The 20,345-nt window shown below is 38.7% G+C and overlaps 1 protein-coding gene across 2 annotated transcripts in view; it reads left to right on the top strand.

Annotated features, from left to right (window-relative positions):
• The window catches only part of plch1 (phospholipase C, eta 1), a gene marked incomplete at its 5' end in the record, with an annotated part of 69,545 nt that overhangs the window by 14,389 nt on the left and 34,811 nt on the right, over positions 1–20,345 (top strand). For both annotated transcript variants that reach the window (XM_079873888.1, XM_079873889.1), the window contains 2 exons: positions 11,304–11,450; positions 16,357–16,601. In XM_079873888.1, the coding sequence (XP_079730014.1) occupies positions 11,304–11,450; positions 16,357–16,601 (392 nt within the window). The remainder of the gene's footprint in view (positions 1–11,303; positions 11,451–16,356; positions 16,602–20,345) is intronic.

Below are 20,345 nucleotides of genomic sequence, written 5' to 3'. Positions count from 1 at the left end.
CTGCTCTCTCGTCTCCAGCCGTCGGTGAGCACATTTAGCTCTCCCATGTCTCCAATATCTATAAAGACACTCTCCCCCTGATTTATTTACACTTTCTATCTCTTCTCCCTCTTGTCACTTTTAACTTTCCTGGGTCAAAAGCAGGTAAAAGCAGTAACGCTATTGTAGTATTGGATCTGCTTCTCCGTTTCACACAGCTGGCCTCTGTATTCAGCTTCTGTTTTCCTCTCTGGTTGCTTTGTGGTGTTCTCTTAAGCTGCATTCCTTCCTAAATCCATCTGGCCCATTGACAAATATAGGAATATAAGTGCATTCTCAGCCAACAGCTTTTATTAAACAATCAGGTGGACTGCATCAAGAAATGGGGCACTGCAAAAAAGCTTTTCTTAGTATGGTTTCCAGTCCAAATATCTAAAAATTCTTAAATCAAGATGCATTTACTAGATAAGTAAAATTAGATAAGAAATTATGTCTTGTTTTCTGGGGGAATTAATCAAAATTAAAACAAGCAAACAATTCAAACAGAAACAAGATTATTTTTCTTACCCCATGGACAGATAATTTTGCTTGTTTTAAGCAAAAACTCACTTAATTTTGATTTATTTCCCCAGAAAACAAGACATAATATCTTTATGGCACTTACTACTTTAGTAAATGCATCTTGATTTAAGATTTTTTTTTATATTTGGACTGGAAACAAGACACAAACACTAAGTAAGAAAAGCATTTTTTGCAGTGTGAGATAGGCTGTGTCCAGATTGCAACCTATACCCTTAAACAGGGTATATTCGTGTATGCAATACACTGATCCCCGACCTAGGGAGTTAGTGAGTTGATTGAGACGCACCCAGAGAGCGATAGCGCACTACACATCTAACATAGGGCGCATCTCAGTCAGCTCCATGGCTGGCTGGTTGTGAATCAGTATATCGTGTAGCTGCGTGAATCATGCGGAGCAAATGAAACGAGTGAGTGAGGAGAGGCGGGTTTGTGTCACTCGCTGTCGGAGACAGGGGTATGGGTCACTTTCGTCAAAAAAATTTGATATAGTCAACAAACTGGAGATGCTGCCTAAGAAATAGGGCTGCACGATATTGAAGAAAAATGCGATATGTGATAACTCATTATATAATGCCATATTCGATATGCGATACGATAATGCTTAAAGTGTGTAAAATAAACTTAAATTATCTTAAAAATATATTTAAAATGATATAACCTACATACATGTTTCTTTTTGTGACAATAAAACATCCCTACAACTTCTGAAAGTGAACATCAGTGTTTTACTGTAGCGTAAGAAGTGTTATTTTAACATCAGTGTAAACCAAGGGGTTTAGGGGTTCAGGTTGTCTTACATTAGGATTATTTAACAACAGAAACTGAATAATAAAATGTAAAAATGAAAACTCTGCTTATAGTTTTCACTGTATGAATTAAATATATACTGATTCTTATTAAAACCACAAAAGTTATTCAGCCAAGAGTAGTGAGTGATTTTCTCTTCGTCTTTTGTGCATGACCCCAGTTATTGCAAGCCGTTGTGATATGCATATCGCGATATATACATTTGCGATATTTCAATAGTTTTGATATATTGTGCAGCCCTACTAAGAAACTATGAACTAATAAACAAGACATAAATGTCAATGTGAAATTCATGAATTTATGCAAAAGAAAAAAATGCAGTATATTTTAATTTATATATGGGAATAAATACATCGCATTTACTATTTCTACTATTTTCTACTATTTCTTTTTTCTTTTCAATAAATTCATTCATTTATTTCACACATATTCTGCCCCAGAGTGCATATGAATTGTCTCTTTAACTCATTATTATCAGGCTGGCGTCCTGAAGCGAGGGGCTCTCGTCTTGTCAATCCTTCTCTCAAGTGTTCGCACCTCTCTCTGCAGCCTAATGAACACGTTTCGTTCCCTCGCTCCGCTCCCTCGAGATCTGAGCCGAGTCCCCACTGTGCACAACGCAGTAATCGTCCGTGAAGGTTTACTCAACACGAGACTAATTTGTTTCAAATGAGCTGGAGAGACTCGTGAGAACAACGATAATAGGAGGACGAGACTTAGAGCGAGGGAGAAGAGACCCTTATTAACTGTTCATTAGTCCTGACCACTCATTAAAATGGATTTCTTAATTTAGAGATCTAATTGATGACCCTCAGTTGTAGCGTCAAGAGCGGCAGCATGTGCTTGTCTGTGACCTTTGACCCTCCTGGCCATTCCTTCACACCCTCCAGTTTGGCTCTTCGCAAATCCCAATTAAGTTGCATGATTTGGCATACTGAGTCAATTGGAGAGCATGTGTCCTCACGGATGTTGAGTGTCCTTGTGGAAGTTGATGTACTGTTGCTTCCATGTTTTTTAAAATTCTTATCACACTTGTTTGGGTCCCTTGAGTCCAAGAGCACACAGTAATCCAGTTCCTTCAAAACAGGTCTATATGGAAACATAAGCAGCACACAGTCTTTTTATTTTGTGCTTGAGTTGGTCTTTGAGATACAAATGTGTGAGGGTTATTTAAAGTGTGGGTTGTCGTAGAAAGCCACCAACTATTTATCCAAAGTACAGCTTTGCTTGCACAAGGGAACAGCAAGCCTGGAGATCTTCTGATCCATAGTGTCAACATTTTACAAAAACACTCACCAGGAGTTGGAAGCTAAACAAAAAAGCAAAGAAAGATAAATTCTTTGTTTATATGCTGCATAAAAATTTGCTACAGAGTACAAAAAGCTTATCTTTTCAGAAGAAATCTCTAGGTAGTGAGCTGACTTTGCTGTGTACTGCCTATATAGGGGGCTGCCTTCAAAATGCTAATTCACACAGATGCCAGACAAACGTCAGATCAGTGCGTTACCCCTGTTGGCATCTGTTGCCGTTGGTCTGCTTTTGTTCTCGATCGCGTTTATCAGGTCGAGGAATGTTTGAGAAGTGCTGTAGCCTCATCTGATGATTGTCTGCATTGGTTTCCGTCTGTCGTTGTAGTGTGAATTAGCCTTAAGACAGCGTCCTTAATCGTGATGGATCTTATGAGTGGCTGATTTGAAATGCTGTCCACCCAACAAATGAGATGCGATTTTATTCTCTTTGTGTGTGTTCATGCTTTGCATGTTTGGTTGGATTAAAACGAACCCGGGTGCGATTGCTCTATTAGTGCGGTTCATTTGAATAAGTATGAACGCTGCCATCCGAATCCTGGTGGAATAACATCCGTGAATGTCATGCATAAGCATTACTGGGCAAACAGTAGCAGGAACGCTCACTAGCGACCAAAAACCCAAATTAAATGATTTTTGAGTGAACTATCTCTTTACCATCCTGCCTAGATAGACAACTCTGAGCTCACTAAGGGCCCTATCATACACTCGGCGCAATGCAAGTGTTTTTTGCTAGTTTCAGCCTGACGCAGTTATCATTTTCACGTCCTGCGCCACGTTGTTTAAATAGCAAATGCATTTGCGCCCATTTGTGCGCCCATGGGTATGCTGGTCTGAAAAACGAGGTGTGTTCTGGCGCATTGTTGGCGCGGTGCTATTTTGAGGCAACTGAAATAGACTACTACCATAATACTATTTTTTTGTTACAAATACAAATTCCGCCATGTAAATAGCGAATCCGCCATGGCACGAGTGCAACTGGCTTTTAAAGGGAATGGGAGATGAGACCCTGATTAGTTCATTTCACGTAACACCCAAAACACACCCATTACTCATTAAGAGAATAGGGACAACGCTTTTAAAGCATGCGCCGGGAGCGCCGACCATTTTTCCTGTCGTTAAACTAGCAAAAGTGGATTCGGACACGCACTAAGTGAACTTGCGCCGTGCGCTTTAGACTATGAGCTTAGATCGTTAAAATAGGACCCTAGTTTTGAAACAAAGCTCCATTCCCCTAGAGATTATGCTGTAGCTTGTTGCTGCTCACGTCTGCATTGCAACATGTGCTACAAACGTATTTTCAAACCCAGCTGGAGGCGAAGACATACAGAATGACCTCGAGGGAGAGCGAGAACCTGAGAGAGGGTTTATTTCAGAACAGACCGTGTGTTGCAGAGGAAAAGGTGGAGCCACTGCTTTCATGAGAATGAAAATCAATAGTTTTCTTCCTCAGTAACGCTCACTGACAGGGACTTTGCGATCACTGAAACTTCATAAAGAGCAAGAGACTGAGAGAGAAAAGTATTGGGAAAGTTTTATGTGTGTGCGGACCGGATTGAAACTGCAGTATTATTACGTCTGTGAATATATATTCTGCTTTTATTGGATGCTATTTGACACTTTTTCAGTTGCTCTGTTATTACTTTTCTAGTTCAGAAACTTGGTGGAAAAAAGAATATTTGCAATCTGACGCCACAAAGGCAAAAGATTAAAATTACCTAAATTAAAAGAGGAACGAAGAAGAAGAAGAACATTGGAAGCCAGACTTAACCAAGCACTTAATAAGACCAGAGAGTGTGCTATTCTGTCACAGTATCTTAATATGCTTTGGAGAGTGACCTGAATCTTTCATTATAAGACGGGCTTGTTTGAAGAGAGTGTGCACTTAAGAATCTCTCTTTCCTTGTTTTTTATCTCTGCCCCTTGTTTTTTTACATTAACATGTAAGATATATGACTTATGGTTGAGAGACAGTGGAATAAAAGGTTTGGTTTTTGATCATGTGACTCTGAAGACTGGAGTAATGATGCTGAAAATTCAGCTTTGTAGATCTAGACTAAATATGAGCATGCAGTTACTCATCTCACTTACACAAAAATACAGATTTAGTATTCCTCAAAATGATTAAAGTCCCCTGTGGTGATAATCCAGCTTTTAATGTTGTTTATATGTCTGTGTGGTGTTTTTAATATGCTTTAAGACAAACCATGTGTAAATTCATAAGTCGACAGCATTGCTGAGTATTTCCTCCTTAAAACTGCAGTGAACCAAAGACAGTCTCAAACACACGCTTTGAAATCGCTGGTGTTTCTGATGTCACAAACTACCTTGTAACCAATCAGATCAACGTGTGATCGTCAACCAGTGGATCTCTGAGCTGAGTGAGTGAGTGGAGGCGGGGCTCATTTGCATATTCATAGAACCGCGTATACTAAATGAGGCAAGGGTGTAGAGTTACATTCAAGCTATTTTAAGGCATGAAGAAATTTTTTTCAAGGAATAAACATTTAAATTTGTCATTTTGGTGATCAAAGATGAGTTTTAAGGGATACAACTATTGACTACAAATGGACTTTAGAAAGTGAAATGCAAACCCAGAGTATTGAACTTGCAATAAGTAAATATGTATATAAAGTATTACACAAAAATACTTTATGTATTTAATCTTACTTTATTAACCAATGTTTTTGCGGCTGACCTGAGCAATGAGCTAATGAGCAATATTTACTTTAGTGCAGTGGTTCTCGAAGTGCGGGGCGTGCAAAAGTAACGTCATAATAAGTAACTACGTAAAGCAATTAGTTACTTTTTTAGGGAGTAACAAAGTGCATTACTTTTAAAAGTAACTTTCCGCAACAGTGATAATTAGTGGTGTTTTGGGCAATATAAACATATATCTAGGGTGACCATATTTTAGTTTTCAGAAAAGACGACAGTGGCATGGTTGATGGGTGGGGACGTGGTTGATGGGTGGGGGCGTGGTTTGGGGTGTGTGGTTTATGGGTGGGTGTGGTTTGGGGGCGTGGTTGATGGGTGGGGTCATGGTTGGGGGGGGCGTGGTTGATGGGGGGGCGTGGTTGGGGGGTGAATGCAGTTATTGTACTTTAATACATAAAGTAATACATCTTTTCCATTCAACGTTTGGCCCGCAACAATAGAATAATAAAACAATTATAATAATTTAGCTTCTATAACACCTTTTACCTCACACTTTCTTTTCATGGCCATAGGTTAAAATAAAAAAAATAAAGAATCTACTACACTATTTCAGTAAAAAACAATTTCAATCCTCCTGATGTTCTCTTGTAGCCTTTACTTTCCTTATGTGGGCTTCTAGGTCGCTAGCACCTTTATTTGACACTAATCCCGACCGAAACATGGGATTTTTTTTTTTTACGCTGTTAGTAAAAAAATGTACTACATTTTATCTCGCACTTGACCGTAAACTGAAGCGTCGAGTCATGCTGCTAAAATTCTGTGAACATAAAGTCCGCCTACTTTGATTTGATTGGTCATTTCAAATATTCTGACATTGACGAGCAGTGACAGACCAATGAGGCTGAGATGAACACACACACACACACAGGCCTCTGATTTCTGATGTGCTCTGCTTGCCGCTGCGGATTGAGGAATGCGCTGATGAGCCGGTTTCATATGTTTTGTGTGCAAAGGCAAGCGCTAGTCAGTGTTTGGAGAGGGTGAGAGAGGAAAAAGAAATAGGGTTAGTGGGTGTTTCAAATGAGGAATAGAAAGCATTGTCTTTCATGGTCATGTCAAATCTAATTGGATTGTGGATTGCGTCCCAATCTGTGAAGTGCTGATAGTGAAAGTGGGCCTGGTTTGGTCGGGACAGGAAGAGGATGGTGCCGTACTCTTGCTCTCATTTTAGATGAATAGATGAGTCAGTGGAAGGGATAGACGCTAGAGAGGGATAATTCTGGATTTGTAGATCAATGTAAAACACGATCTTTCAATATCTGGCTTTTATAATCTGGGTCATATTCATTGTTTTTACCCAGAGACCCATATCTAACATGGGTTCTTCATAAGCATCTTAGCTCAGCGACCTACTGTTCATCCTGTGTGAATTGGAGCATATGGGGGACTTTTCCTTATCTCTCTCTAATGCACTGTATCTTTTAATTAAATTTCAGACATGTTAATTCCACTTCATCATCACAGGCCGTGAATTGGCGCACAATGTCTGAGCCTGCATCCATTATGCCCTTCTAATCTAGCAGAGAAGTGTGTTTTGACTGTTTATGAGTGTGTGCATCTACATCATGTTGACGCCTCTCTGAGAGTGAGATTAGTTTTTAAATCCTTCTCAATTGTCCTGTCGATTATGTTAAACCCTGCTCCAACTGATCTATATCCTTCAGTACTGCGGTCTTCAAGCATGTGTTCGACAAGAAATATATAGTAAGAACTGTGATATGAGGCAAATATAAGGTGATAAGATGATCTCTGATGTTCAGAAGGTATTTTTCATACTTAAGATATTGTGTAACAATACACAAACCTCATTTACTCACCCTCATGTTGATCTAAACTTCTTTTTTCCATGAAGGCATATAGTGACATCTAAACATACTACATATCTAAACTCAAATTGGACAAAAAAAGCTCCAAATTGTTCTCACGTTTGTGTATATTCAAGTATTCTGTGTGAAAACATTTCACACCAGGTTTTATCCACACATGTAAATTAATCTCATCAGTGATTAATGATTTATATACTACGGAGCCCCTTAATGGACAAATAAAAAATACCCCCCCCCCCCCCCCAAAAAAAATGAACTCAGGGAATGAACTTTCTCAGGGAACGCAAACATTTTACGAGCGAACATAAAGTTTCTTGAACGCAAAGTTTCTCAGGTAACGCAAACATTTTATGAGCGAACGCAAAAGCATTGACATACGTTTTTCCTGCCATTTCATATATTTTTCCTTCCCCATGTCAATTTAGTGGCTCCGTAATATTACAATCTATTCGTCATAAAAAAGTTATCATAATGGCTTATGATGAAGATGTAAAATATGGCACATGCAGTGTTATTTTGGTATTATTATTTTATATTATACCATTTATTAATAGTTTAAATTATTTTCATATATTTTCAGCATTCGTTTTTTTCTTTTTCTTTTAAGTTTTAGTAATTTTTGATAGCCTGGGTTTCCCCATGCTGCCTTGCGCGATTTTATTCACGCTTCTAGGCAGCCTGGACCATAGGGCCTGGACACCATGGACCAGATTTTTCCCTCTAAAAGGGAACCAATCACAGAACGGGGAGGGAGCAGCGAACACGTGCGACACACCGAAGCAGTTTGTTTATATCGAGGGATCCAACATGGCAGCAGACGCGAAGTTACCTTTTCGATGCAGCACAAACGGCAATAGTCGCTGAACGGCATCATGTACACATAAATCTCTGACCCATCGTCTTCTTCGTCGTCGAATTTCTGTCGCTCTACATGCGTCATCTGGTATAATTGAAACGATTGGCTATGAGCTACGTACAGGCGCATTTGATAGACATTCGTAGCGCCCAATAAACGGCTCTGGGCATTCGTAAACCACTCCTCAAATACGAGAAAATGAACATGTGGTTCCCAGACCACGTCTCAATGAGAAGAGGTCTGACGTTAGCCAGGCTAAATTTTTGATGTGTCTTTGTACATTTTTTAAACATTTCTATTTATTTTCAATATTTTATATTCATTTAATAATCTATTTCTAGTTTCACTTTTTGTTTCAAAAGAAAAAAAATCACACAACAACAGAGTGAATAAATGATGAAAGAATTTTATGTGAAATTGCAATTCGCATTTCTTAGTAAATGTACATGGGACTATAATCGGTCACGCCTTGCTACTAGGTGCATGGCTTTATCCACAGTGAATTCCCATCGGTCTAAAATCACATGCATACATGCATATTATATACATCAACTTTCAACTTTTCCGATTGGCCAATATTTTATTGCTTTATGTAATGTTTTATTTTTAGTAAGAAACATACAATTAAGTTGTGCTTTGTTAGGAAACAGAGTATTAAATGTGTTTGTCTCCTGTATACAGTAAATCACTTTACAAAATCGCTTTATATCATCCGGGAGCTCGTTCCTCCCACCAGCCCCTCAGGCCGTCCCGCTTCCAGCGTGTCGGACAGAGAACACACACGTGCTTCAGTTTCATCTGCTCGATTTCACATGGGATTCTCCTTGGCGACCTGAAATCGCACTGACAGTATAAAGTCGAGTGCTTGAGAGGACTGTGTGTTTCAGCAGGTTTGGAGAGAGAGTTTTCAGGCTTTGTGTGTCCTTCCCCTCAGCGCTCTGATGGAGGAGATGAGCCGAAGCACACGCGTGTCATGGTGCGAAGTGATTTTGAAGGAAAAGCAGCTCCGCTACATGCACATGTGCACGTGTTCTCCTCTCCAGCTTGTCTTTGCTCTGTTTTGCAGAGAGCCAGCCAGAAGTTTTATTTAGAGACCGTCAGATCTGCCAGGCGATGTGAAGCCGATTGGTCCCAGTGGGCCTGTACTGGGAGTTTCCATCTCTCTCGGTCAAGAAGATGAGCTGGGTTGCAGGGAACATCTGCTGTGTTGCATCATGTTGGCTTTTGTTTGTTGCAAGCTTCCTGAACTTTCTTTTACCTTTTCAGTTTAAGGGTGCTCCGTTCGATTGGGCGCCGATCGTTATCGGTCGATAATTGCTATATAGTTTGATCAGTGGTTTCTATAAAGGCCGATCCGATGACTCAAAACTCATAAGACAAATTTTCTATGCTCAGCTAAAATTGCATCACTACATTCACTACGTCTGTTCTACCAGGTTTCAGAAAAAGACAATTCATTTGCAACGTCATTGCAACAACAGCAAGAAACTAGGGTAACACTTTATAATAACTGCACGCTATTAATCATTAGTTAAGCATTAATAAACAGTTAATTCATCATTTATAAAGCATTAATAGACATTAATAAGCAGTTTATAAAAACAGCTATAAATGCTTTATTCTTGATTTATAAGCATATCTATAATGTGGAAATAAAGAACAAGAACAAAGCATTTATAACTGTATTTATAAACTGCTTATTAATGTCTATCAATGCTTTATAAATGATGAATTAACTGTTTACTAATGCTTAACTAATGATTAATAATGATTAACTAAAGTTATTATAAAGTGTTACCGAAACGGGTGCTGTGATATTTTATTGCATTTATTTCCTTCACAGCGGTGCACTTTCTTTCCTCCCTAAAAATGAGAGTAAACTTAATCGAAAGTTGCTAAACTAAAGTTGCTAAACTGCACGACGTGCTCAATATAAAAAGAGTTATTAAAACTGTATTTAGCCATGAAAGAGATGCTGTTGTGTGTCGCTCTGAGACGGAGTGGAACGCGGACAAACAAGGTGAACTTTGGGCTTCGGGTCCACAGCTAAAAGGTCAAATACACACAGAAATATTGTCAAAATACCCGGCTTGAAGAGTATTCATTTAAACACAGTCGGTTATGTCTTAAGTGAACATAAACAGTTGGGAAATAAATTGCATGTGTAACAGTATATCATACATTGTTGTTAAGAATTGCTATAACATTCATGGACCTTATTTTTATCATGTGGTATTACAGTATTTATTTCGGTTATTGCCGATACTGGGGTGTTTTTTCCGTACAACGACGTAACTCGCTGCTTCACTATCATAGTACAATGCATCATTGAAGAAATAAAATAGCTAGTCACGAGTGTTTCCCGAAACTGTATTGTCGCAAAGTGGTCGTTCAAACACGTTGGTTTATGACGTTACGCACGTGTTGGAGTCATAACTACTTTTAATGAATCTTGAGTTTGAATTAATGCTAGATGTTTTGCTATAAATTACAGACATGACATCTGAGGACTATTTCTCATTTTTCTCTGTTATTTTGCTTTATTTCCAGATTCAGTCTTAGGCTCGTTCTTAGTAGAGCACGTTCACACATGCGCACTCTTCAAAAAACGACACTTTAAATCTCTTGACAAACTAAAGACGTAAATTATATTTTTATGTATTCTAAATAAAAGACACAGATTGTACTGAATGTCAGCTTGTTTATTTGGCTCAAGATAAGGATTTATTGAGTCCACATGTCACGTAAACTACTGCAACTCACCACAGGCCGAGAGCTGTCGTTCCAAACACACAACTCTGCGATGCTGTTTGGGAATGTTCGTTAGAATGATGGTTTCAGGAAACACCAACTCGTTGAACTGCTGATAACGACAGAACTTGCGAACATAGTTGGCTAACGATGGTTTTGGGAAACGCACCCCTGGTCGATACTGCTCCCAAAAATCCTGATCGGAGCCAGTTGCCAGTTATCCCATTTCGTCATATCCCACCACTCAATGTGCACAATAACTGCTCTACATGCGTCATAATTAAAGTGAAGCCCATCGTCACACTTTAAAAAAATATCCATAGTGCTGTTATCAAACAATTTATAACCTCCATCTGTTGGAGTTCCTTATATTTAGAGACAGAATCCATTTTTATATCGTTGTGCATTTTCTCCTCGCTGTTCAAGTGCCCATCCACCCACTCAATGTGCATGTGTGTGTTTGTTTTGTTCTCGCAGTTGAGCGATGCATGAGTGTGATGCAGTCGGGGACTCAGATGGTGAAGCTGAAGAACGGCTCCAAAGGTCTGGTCCGGCTCTTCTATCTGGACGAACACCGTTCCTGCATCCGCTGGAGACCGTCTCGCAAGAGTGAGAAAGCCAAGAGTAAGTCAAACACACACCCAGATGTTGAAAGATTTTCTTTAATATATGTAAAAGATCCACTTTCAGGCACTTCTGTCCTGATTTCTTCTGCTGTGGCAGATTTAAAGTCTCTGGTTCAGGTCTCAAAGAAATCTTTCAGAGTCGGAGTTCCAGGTCTCAGACGAATTAACTTTATTGAACAATTCAACAAAGTGAGATGCCAACTGTTCATCTGACTTACAATGGTCAGCCTTCAGGTCTTATACCTTTTTCTTATCGCTCGGTACCCAATGAGCATCCGTACAGTTATCTTTTTCTTTTTGCTCCTCCTCGAGATATCGCCACCATTAGAAACATCTTCCCCGAGGCCTTCTTTCTATTGGTGGAGAATCTCTGACCATATGCTTTTTTAAAATAACATCTCATATTAGTGAAACTCGAAAAATTTGTTCATGTATTTCAGTAATTCAACTTAAAAGGTGAAACTAATATATTATATAGACTCATTATATGCAAAGTGAGATATTTCAAGCCTTTATTTGTTATAATTTTGATGATTATGGCTTACAGCTTATGAAAATGTTAAAAATTTCTGAGATTTTGAATTTGGGGTTTTCATAAGCTGTAAGCCATAATCATCAAATAAACGCTTGAAATATCTCACTTTGCATGTAAAGAGTCTATATAATATATTAGTTTCACCTTTTAAGTTGAATTACTGAAATACATGAACTTTTGCACAATATTCTAATTTTTCGAGTTTCACCTGTACTTTTTTGAAAACTTCTCATATTACATTTTTTTCAGCACCTTCTCGTGCCTTTCACCATGTCCACCTTCCCGCAAGATATATGTACAGAGCTTTTGGGTACTTTACCATCTTTACAAACCCTGTGACCTAGTTTTCTGCTTGGCATTACAGCTCATAGACTTTTGCATGAGACATGAAATTCCCCAACACTTCGAGGCGAGCGTCTATGGGCGGGTAAAATGTCTGTCTCTGACAGACCAGCCGAACGCTGTGAGTGTGTGTTAGATATCAGAAATGGTGAGAGAACATTGTGCTTGGTACGTTTTTCATCTTCAAACCAGACTTGGGTCTCCAGCCGAGAAAGTTATATCCCGTCTGGCTAGAGCGCTTCCCAAATTGTTTACACATTAAGTCAGTAGACGTCTTTTGTGGCTGTTTGAGCACATTCAACCACATGAGTGTTTACAGTACGAAAGTGTTTTTGACTACCTCTGGAAGTGGTTGAAGTGGACCCCATTCACACCTGTACTTAGCGTCGTCCACATGTGATCGGATTGATGAAAACACTTCTTAATATCAGGTGTAAACAGGTCCTCTGAACACTGACTGGAGCTTCTAGGCCGCTGCAGTGACACAATGACTTTACTAATTGGTGATTGGCTCTTTTATTTTAAAGGCGGGACTTATTCCACCATATTCTGCATTGCACTTTTTCCCATTCACAGTAATATGAGTGCAGCGGCGTTGTATATCTATATAAAGTCTTTGCTTTTACCAACTCCCAAAAGTACAGGGAGCTTTTTAATTTTGTGAATTCACATACATTGGACAAATCAATTGAATAAACAATGAATTACGTTTAGTTTACTAAAATCCAAAATGATTTTTAGTGTGTACAATGCAAACACATTTACTGAATACATAAAAAAAAAGTCATGTGTCTTTGCCTCAAAAAATCGGACGCTTTAATTTTCTATTTTGCACCATTTTCCCCCAGAACTAATTCTTTTCTTCTCCTGAACGGCTCCGGAAGCTCTGCTTCATTTGCAGTCTGTGATATTCCAATTTTTTTACATTAAAATCGCTATTTGGATGGAAACATCTAGTGACAAATCAGAGTCAGACACAATCTGCTTTTCAATGTCCCACATCTGTGCTTTACTGATCTCTCTCTTTCTCTTTCTGTCACTTTCTTGATGTCTCTTTCTTGTTTGTCGCTCTCCCTTTCTCTTTCCCTCGCTCTCTTTTAGTCTCGGTGTATTACTCGCTCCCTTCTGCTTCCCCATCAAAGCAGCCGTGTAGATTTTGATATGTTGAGTGTCTCTCCTCGCTTACATAATGGCTGTGTATGAATCACAGGCCAGGGGCTTCCAGAAACACACCGCTCTCTCACAATCTGTGTCACTTGTTTGGGTGAAGTGAATCCCGCATAAGCGCTCCTTTTTCCCTGGGTGAGCGCTCTGTTACTGTGCTGGAAATAAATCCTGTTCACTCCTCTCCATATTCACTTCAAGCTTTTGTTTAGCGGAGCTGATCTGACCTAGCCCAGATGGGTGGATTATTACACAGTGCAGTTAAAAAAAGCTCAAGTGCTATTGTCCCCCTCCATCTCACCCTATTTCACCCCACCTCTTCCTATTTTGCTGCTGTCATGTTTGTGAACTGCTCTCATAAGATAAGACATAATTTAAAAAAGAGAGAGATTGTGCCCAGATCATTGTCAGGTTAAGGGATCAGCGCTGGAATCAACAGCTTTGATGTGACTCCACATGTGTTTGATAAGATTATTATCATAACAGGAAGTTTTAAAGATGTGTGTTATTGGATTGAGTTGTTCATTCAGAAATAAAATAAAAAGGTAATTTATATTCTCCTTGTGTCTTTCCAAAACCGTACGCCCAGTGAAACACAAAAGGAAAAATTAATCTTTACGCAGCTCTTGCCTTATAATGAACACAAAACACTATAAAAGTATCAAAAATGTGATCCAAATGACTATTTTCTATTCTATATCGTATTCTATTCCATACTGAAATTTAAAGTCCCCCTGTAGTCAATAATTGTATCCCTTAAAAACTCATCTTTGATCTCTGAAATTACATTTTTAATAGTTTTTTCCTTGAAAAAACTTCGTCATGCCTAAAAATAGCTTGAATGTAACTCGACACCCTTGCCTCATGTAGTATACGTGGTTCTATGAATATGCAAATGAGCCCCGCCTCCTCTCACTCACTCAGCTCAGAGATCCACTGGTTGACGATCACACGTTGATCTGATTGGTTACAAGGTAGTTTGTGACGTCAGAAACACCAGCGATTTCAAAGCGTGTTTTTGAGACTGTCTTTGGTTCACTGCAGTTTTAAGGAGGAAATACTCAGCAATGCTGTCGACTTATGAATTTACACATGGTGTGTCTTAAAGCATATAAAAAATACCACATAGACGTATAAACAACATTAAAAGCTGGATTATCACCACAGGGGGTCTTTAAAGGGATATTTCAGCTGAAAATGGAAATTCTGTCATCATTTACTCAACCTGATGTCGGTCCAAAATATTCTGGAGCATAAAAGAACATATTTTAGGGAATGTTTCAGTGTTTTTTTGCTTTTTTTTTGTGCTTTTTTTAGTTTTTTTGTCCTTGCAGTATAGGTTTGGTTACAGAGGTTCTTTAAAATATCTTCTTTTGTGTTTTGCAGAAGAAAGAACCTCATACAGGTTTGGAACAACATGAGAGTTAGTAATAGGGTTCACCCAAGGTGCTTAGTTAAAGCGTTTGAAGTACTTGAATTTGTCTTTTTTAAATTTAAGTTCTGGAAAACCCTTGAAAACAAGCTGTATTTATGAAAAGGTACTTGAAAAGTCCTTGAATAATTGAAATAATAATTGAAATTATTTCATTTTCACGAAATCCCTGGAGCTGTCAAAAGACTTTATCTGACAAATAAACGTGAATTTCTCGGTCCAGGTAACACGGAGAACGAGTAAACATTCTCCATTCACATATAATACCGACATTGTAACCAAGTGGGTTGAAAATCGGCGAAGTTACATTTTAAAAGGAGAGTTCACTCAAAAAGGAAAATTCAGTTTTGAAGAATGTTGTATGAATATTCTTCAAAAAGAAGAAAAAATTCATACGGTTTGGAACTATGATGAAATGGTTTAATTTCTGTTTCTGTTCCTCACACAAAGCTATCGTAGAAGACGACTTGGAGTAAAGATACACAAGTGGCTTTATGAAACTTTTTTGGTGCTTTTGTTTGTGGTATGTGTTGTGCTTTTGGAGCCTGACAGCTGTGGTTGCTATAAACTGCCATTGCATGGCCAGAGCTGTGTGAACTTATTTCAAAACATCTATTTTTTTGTGTTTCACAAAAATAATAACAGCATACGACTCCGAAGTGACATGAGGGTGTGTAAAAGAGACAGAATTTTCAGGCTTGGGTGAAATATCTCTTTGAAAAGGCATTGCTGAAAGATTCAGAGGCTGGTTTGTGTCTGGATGTTTGATAAGACTGAAGTGGCAAGGAAGCACACAGAGGCTGTCAAGAGTTTCATGCAATGCCTGCTATAGACTGTGCGATTTCGAAATCCTAGAAGATCATTACAAATCACACTGTACGACATGGATCTAATAAACTTTGATCAATACGCCATTTCATGTTGCATTTTTATTGGCTAGTCAGTAGACGAGGTCGTAGCAGCAAACACACACTGTGAGATGATCATGCTGAATCTGCAACACTAAAGCCTGTGTTCCCTTATGAGGATTCAAAGAAAGAGTGACGGATAAGCAACGGAAAGTAAAAGGCACAGTGAGGAAATAGAGCTGAAATCTAATTCCACAGTGTTATGGTCTAATGCTTTAAAAGTGAAAAGAGAGTCAAACATAAGAAAGGGGCAGTGGGGGTGATAACGTCTCCAAACCTCTCCAAATAATTGTTGATTCGGTTACAGAATCAGATAAGTTTCATTAACAGCTTCTGTTCATTTCAGTTTCTATTAATTTCTTTTTAAATGGAAGTGTTCACCCAAGCATATCCTTAATTGTAGTTGATTAATGTGGGTTAAATCGCTGCTGGCAAGGCTTTTGCTAATGAATGTATCTCTGCGTTTTGGTCATCCATCGCTACTGGGTCATTGTTTCAGGGTTTCTCTTTTCTCTCTCCCCAGTCACCATCGACTCACTCTACAAGGTCACGGAAGGTCGACAGTCTGACATCTTCCATCGCCATGCGGAAGGGAGCTTTGATCCGAGCTGTTGTTTCACTATTTACCACGGAAATCACATGGAATCTCTGGACTTGGTGACCTCAAACTCAGAGGAGGCGAGGACATGGGTGACCGGACTCAGATATCTGATGGCCGGCATCAGTGATGAAGATTCACTAGCCAAGAGACAGCGCACACATGATCAATATCCTTTACTGCAAGATGGATGGATGGATGGATGGATGGGTGAATGGATGGATGGATGGATGGATGGATGGATGGATGAATGGATAGATGGATGGATGGATGGATGGATGAATGGATAGATGGATAGATGGATGGATTTATTACAGTAATAGTCATAATTTACTCATCTATATGTATTTTCTTCTGTGGACCACAAAAGTAGATGTTTTGTAAAATGTTCAGGCTGCTCTTTTCCATACAACAACTGCATATTTGCAATTATATATATAGTATATATATATATATATATACACACTACCGTTCAAAAGTTTTAGGTTAATACAATTTCTTTTTTCTTTTTTTTAACAAAAAATGTAAAGAAGTCTCTTCTACTCACAAAGGATGCATTTATATGATCACAAATGCATCAAAAACAGTAATATTTTGAAATATTATTCAATTTTAAAATAACTGTTTTCTATTTTAAAATATAATTTATTCAGGCTGTGATCAAAGCTGAATTTCCAGCATCATTACTCCAGTCTTCAGTGTCACATGATCCTTCAGAAATCACTCTAATATGATGATTTGCTGCTCAACATTTATGATTATGATCAATATTGAAAAAAAACAGTGCTGCTTCATATATTTATGTTTTATTTTTAGGATTCTTTGATGAATAGGAAGTTCAAAAGAACAGCATTTATTTGAAATAGAAATCATTTGTAACAAAATGTCTGTAATGTCACTTTTGATCAATTTAATGCATCCTTGCTGAATAAAACTATTTTTTTTAAACTCCAAACACTTGAACGGACATATACATATCAGGTGTATGTAAAGCACCTTGAGCACTATATATATATATATATAAATATATGCATGCATTTTTAATTAGTAGTAGTAGTATTAAATTTCACTGTTTTTCATACAAAGCTGTTGTATGGGCTTACAAGACTTGAAATGGAGTGGCATTTATGGTGATTTTTTTTCCACTGCCTTTGTTGTATGTAAAAGAGCAGCATTGACATTCAGAATTTAATAACAGAACTTAATTTTCATTTTTGGCTAAACTAATCTTTTAATGGATGGATTGATGAGAATACATTATTAGATGAATAGATGAAGGCAGAAAGGATTTGTGATCGATTTTGACTGATTGATTTAGACTGATTTACAAAAGAGAGAGAAATGCAAGGAGAGAGAGAGAGAGAGAGAGAGAGTGAGCGAGAGCTGTTTGAGTCAGTCCGTTTTCTCAAGTCTTCCTCTGCAGGGAGTTCTCACAGAAGCACAGACTCACATTAAAGAACCGGCCTCAGAGGAAGAGGAGATAAAAAGCCAGAGCTGCTCATCCTCTCCTCCCTTATGTTTATCTCTGTTATTCTCATTAAAGAGGCGTGAGTCATCAGGAGGCGGTCATTATAATCTGCCATAACTGTAGACACACAGCGTATAGCCGCTGGTAATTTCACTTAGATGGCAGTTCAACTGTGACCCGTTTTACTGTTGTTCATGAAGAGACAGTTTCCAGTGCCCTCAGAATTAAAAACACAACCCTTGAGGAACCAGACGAGCAGCCTAAAGTATTTTAAAGAGTCTTCAAAATTAGGATGGTGCAAGACTTGCCGGAGGTCGCAAACACAGTTCCCATTTACCACTGTTCTGCAAATTTCAATTTTAATGTGAATTTACACAATCTGGAAGGGCGAAAGATTTCCCTATGCAGATTTTGTACCAGGTTTAAGTTGGTCACGCAGATTTACCACATTGACTGGAAATCCAGAGTTCTCGCGCGAGCACAAGTTGAATTTGCTTAGCGAGTTACTCTGGCGTTGAGTAATGATGCTCATTAAATATGCCCTTGTATCCGAGCTGCACCAATCACATCGGGTTATCTGATATAGGCGGGTCAGAGGCGAGATGACGACAGCGCTGTGACGTCGAAGTCATTAGTAAACATTACAAGATGGCTATGGATGAACACCAGTTGTTTGAAACGGCTTTGGCCGCTACAATGAACGAGTTAGACTTGGCTTTTTATCTAAAAGAGGAACAGAAGACGCCGCTCGAATCGTTCCTTTGCAAGAAGGGCGTTTTTGCTGTTTTGCCGACCGGATACGGCAAGAGTCTAATCTACCAGTTATCTCCGCTGGTAGCTAAGCGTATGGGGCTTGTTGTGATTGGTCGTAGTGTTATCCAATTGCGTGCAGTGAGATTTTCAAATGCATGCTTGGTGCCGCCCCTCAAGCTGGCCGAGTTTCATTAGTCGATGCCAGACCATTAATCTTTCAGATTTAAGTCTGGATTTCCAGGCTTACAGAAAGCTATACTATATACAAAAGACAATGGACCTTTTTTTGCCCACAAATTTTTGGTAATTTGTTCGCACCTATTATGTCCCTTTTCACAAAATGTAATGTAAGTCTCTGGTGTCCCCAAAATGTGTCTGTGAAAAAAACTTTGCCAAATTGTCAAATTTGCCCCTATTTGGGTGTGAGCAAAAACACACCGTTTTTGTGGGTGTCCCTTAAAAATGCAAATGAGCTGCTGCTCCCCGCCCCCTTTCCAGAAGTGGGTGGAGCCTTTACAACTCATGCTTCGGATACTCCGGCAACAACAAAACTGGAGAATCTCACGCAGCCAAAATGTCAGAAATTGTCAGTATTTGTGTTTAGCCTTGTATGCTCGAATCGGAGGCGGACACTGATGGAGAGACTACAATTTTTAGAATCCAACTGGACGTTTCTGAATGGTTAGTTGATAAATGTATGTAGCTGTTGTGGAGTTAAGTTGATCCAACTAATCGACTAGCATGTACTGTCATGTTAATCTAAAAATCTTTCAGAAACAACTTCTGTGCAAATCCAGCGTTGAACTGACCCTCGTTTGTGAAGCAGATCAGCGGGCGGGGCTTCTTATGGGAGAGTAGGGGGAAATCTTTTGTTTTTTTGGTTATGATTTATGGGGATTATAAAAAAGAAGTGGGTGGATTTTTTACCATTATAATCTGGTTGTTTACACACTGTGTTCAAACACCATGTAAAAGTGAATTTTGCATAATAGGTCCCCTTTAAGAATGTAGGGTTGGGGATTGATATGCAGATCACAAATCCTCAGCTTTAACTTGCATTTCTTAAGTAACTTAATTGATTCATCAACCGCTCTGACTGATTCAGTGTGTTGATTCATCATTAACTGAGTGACTCATGGCTTTTTGAATGATTCTTTTAAAGAACAGACCTGAAAAAAGTCATTTGTTTATGAATTGGACTACACTGGTTGCTCTGTATGCTTTGCTTTAACACAAAGGACCAGTTCAGAAGACTCATTTGTTTGTGAATTGTGATTGATCTTGAAATGGCAAGAACCAATATCAAGACTGGAAATAATCAGAAAATCAATGTTTTTAGCGTGTCCTACAAAACAGGCAGATATTTTTATCACACACAGTCAGGCATATAAATTTACCCACGCTGTACAAGACATGCTTAATAGATCAAAGAGCGCAGATTAACATTAAATGACACATATATAAAATAGATCTTCTGCTTTGTGCAGCTCAGGTTAAAAGTTAATGTTCCTCTGATTAGCCCTGAATCGACCGCTATATTTGGATGACTTTCAAAGTCTGCAGACCGTTCCAAGTAGCCTCAGTTTTCCTTTCAGTCACAGAAGCGCTGCCTCTTTCCTTTCTGTAATTACATCCATCACAGGCTCACTGCCAAATGTCATACTTCATAAAACCAGACATCTCTTCTTCCACA

Source organism: Squalius cephalus, assembly GCF_949319135.1.
Source record: "Squalius cephalus genome assembly, chromosome: 6".
NCBI classification, from domain to species: Eukaryota; Metazoa; Chordata; class Actinopteri; order Cypriniformes; family Leuciscidae; genus Squalius; species Squalius cephalus.
Note: the sequence above shows the minus strand (reverse complement) of the source record. Positions and strands in the feature narration are given on the sequence as shown.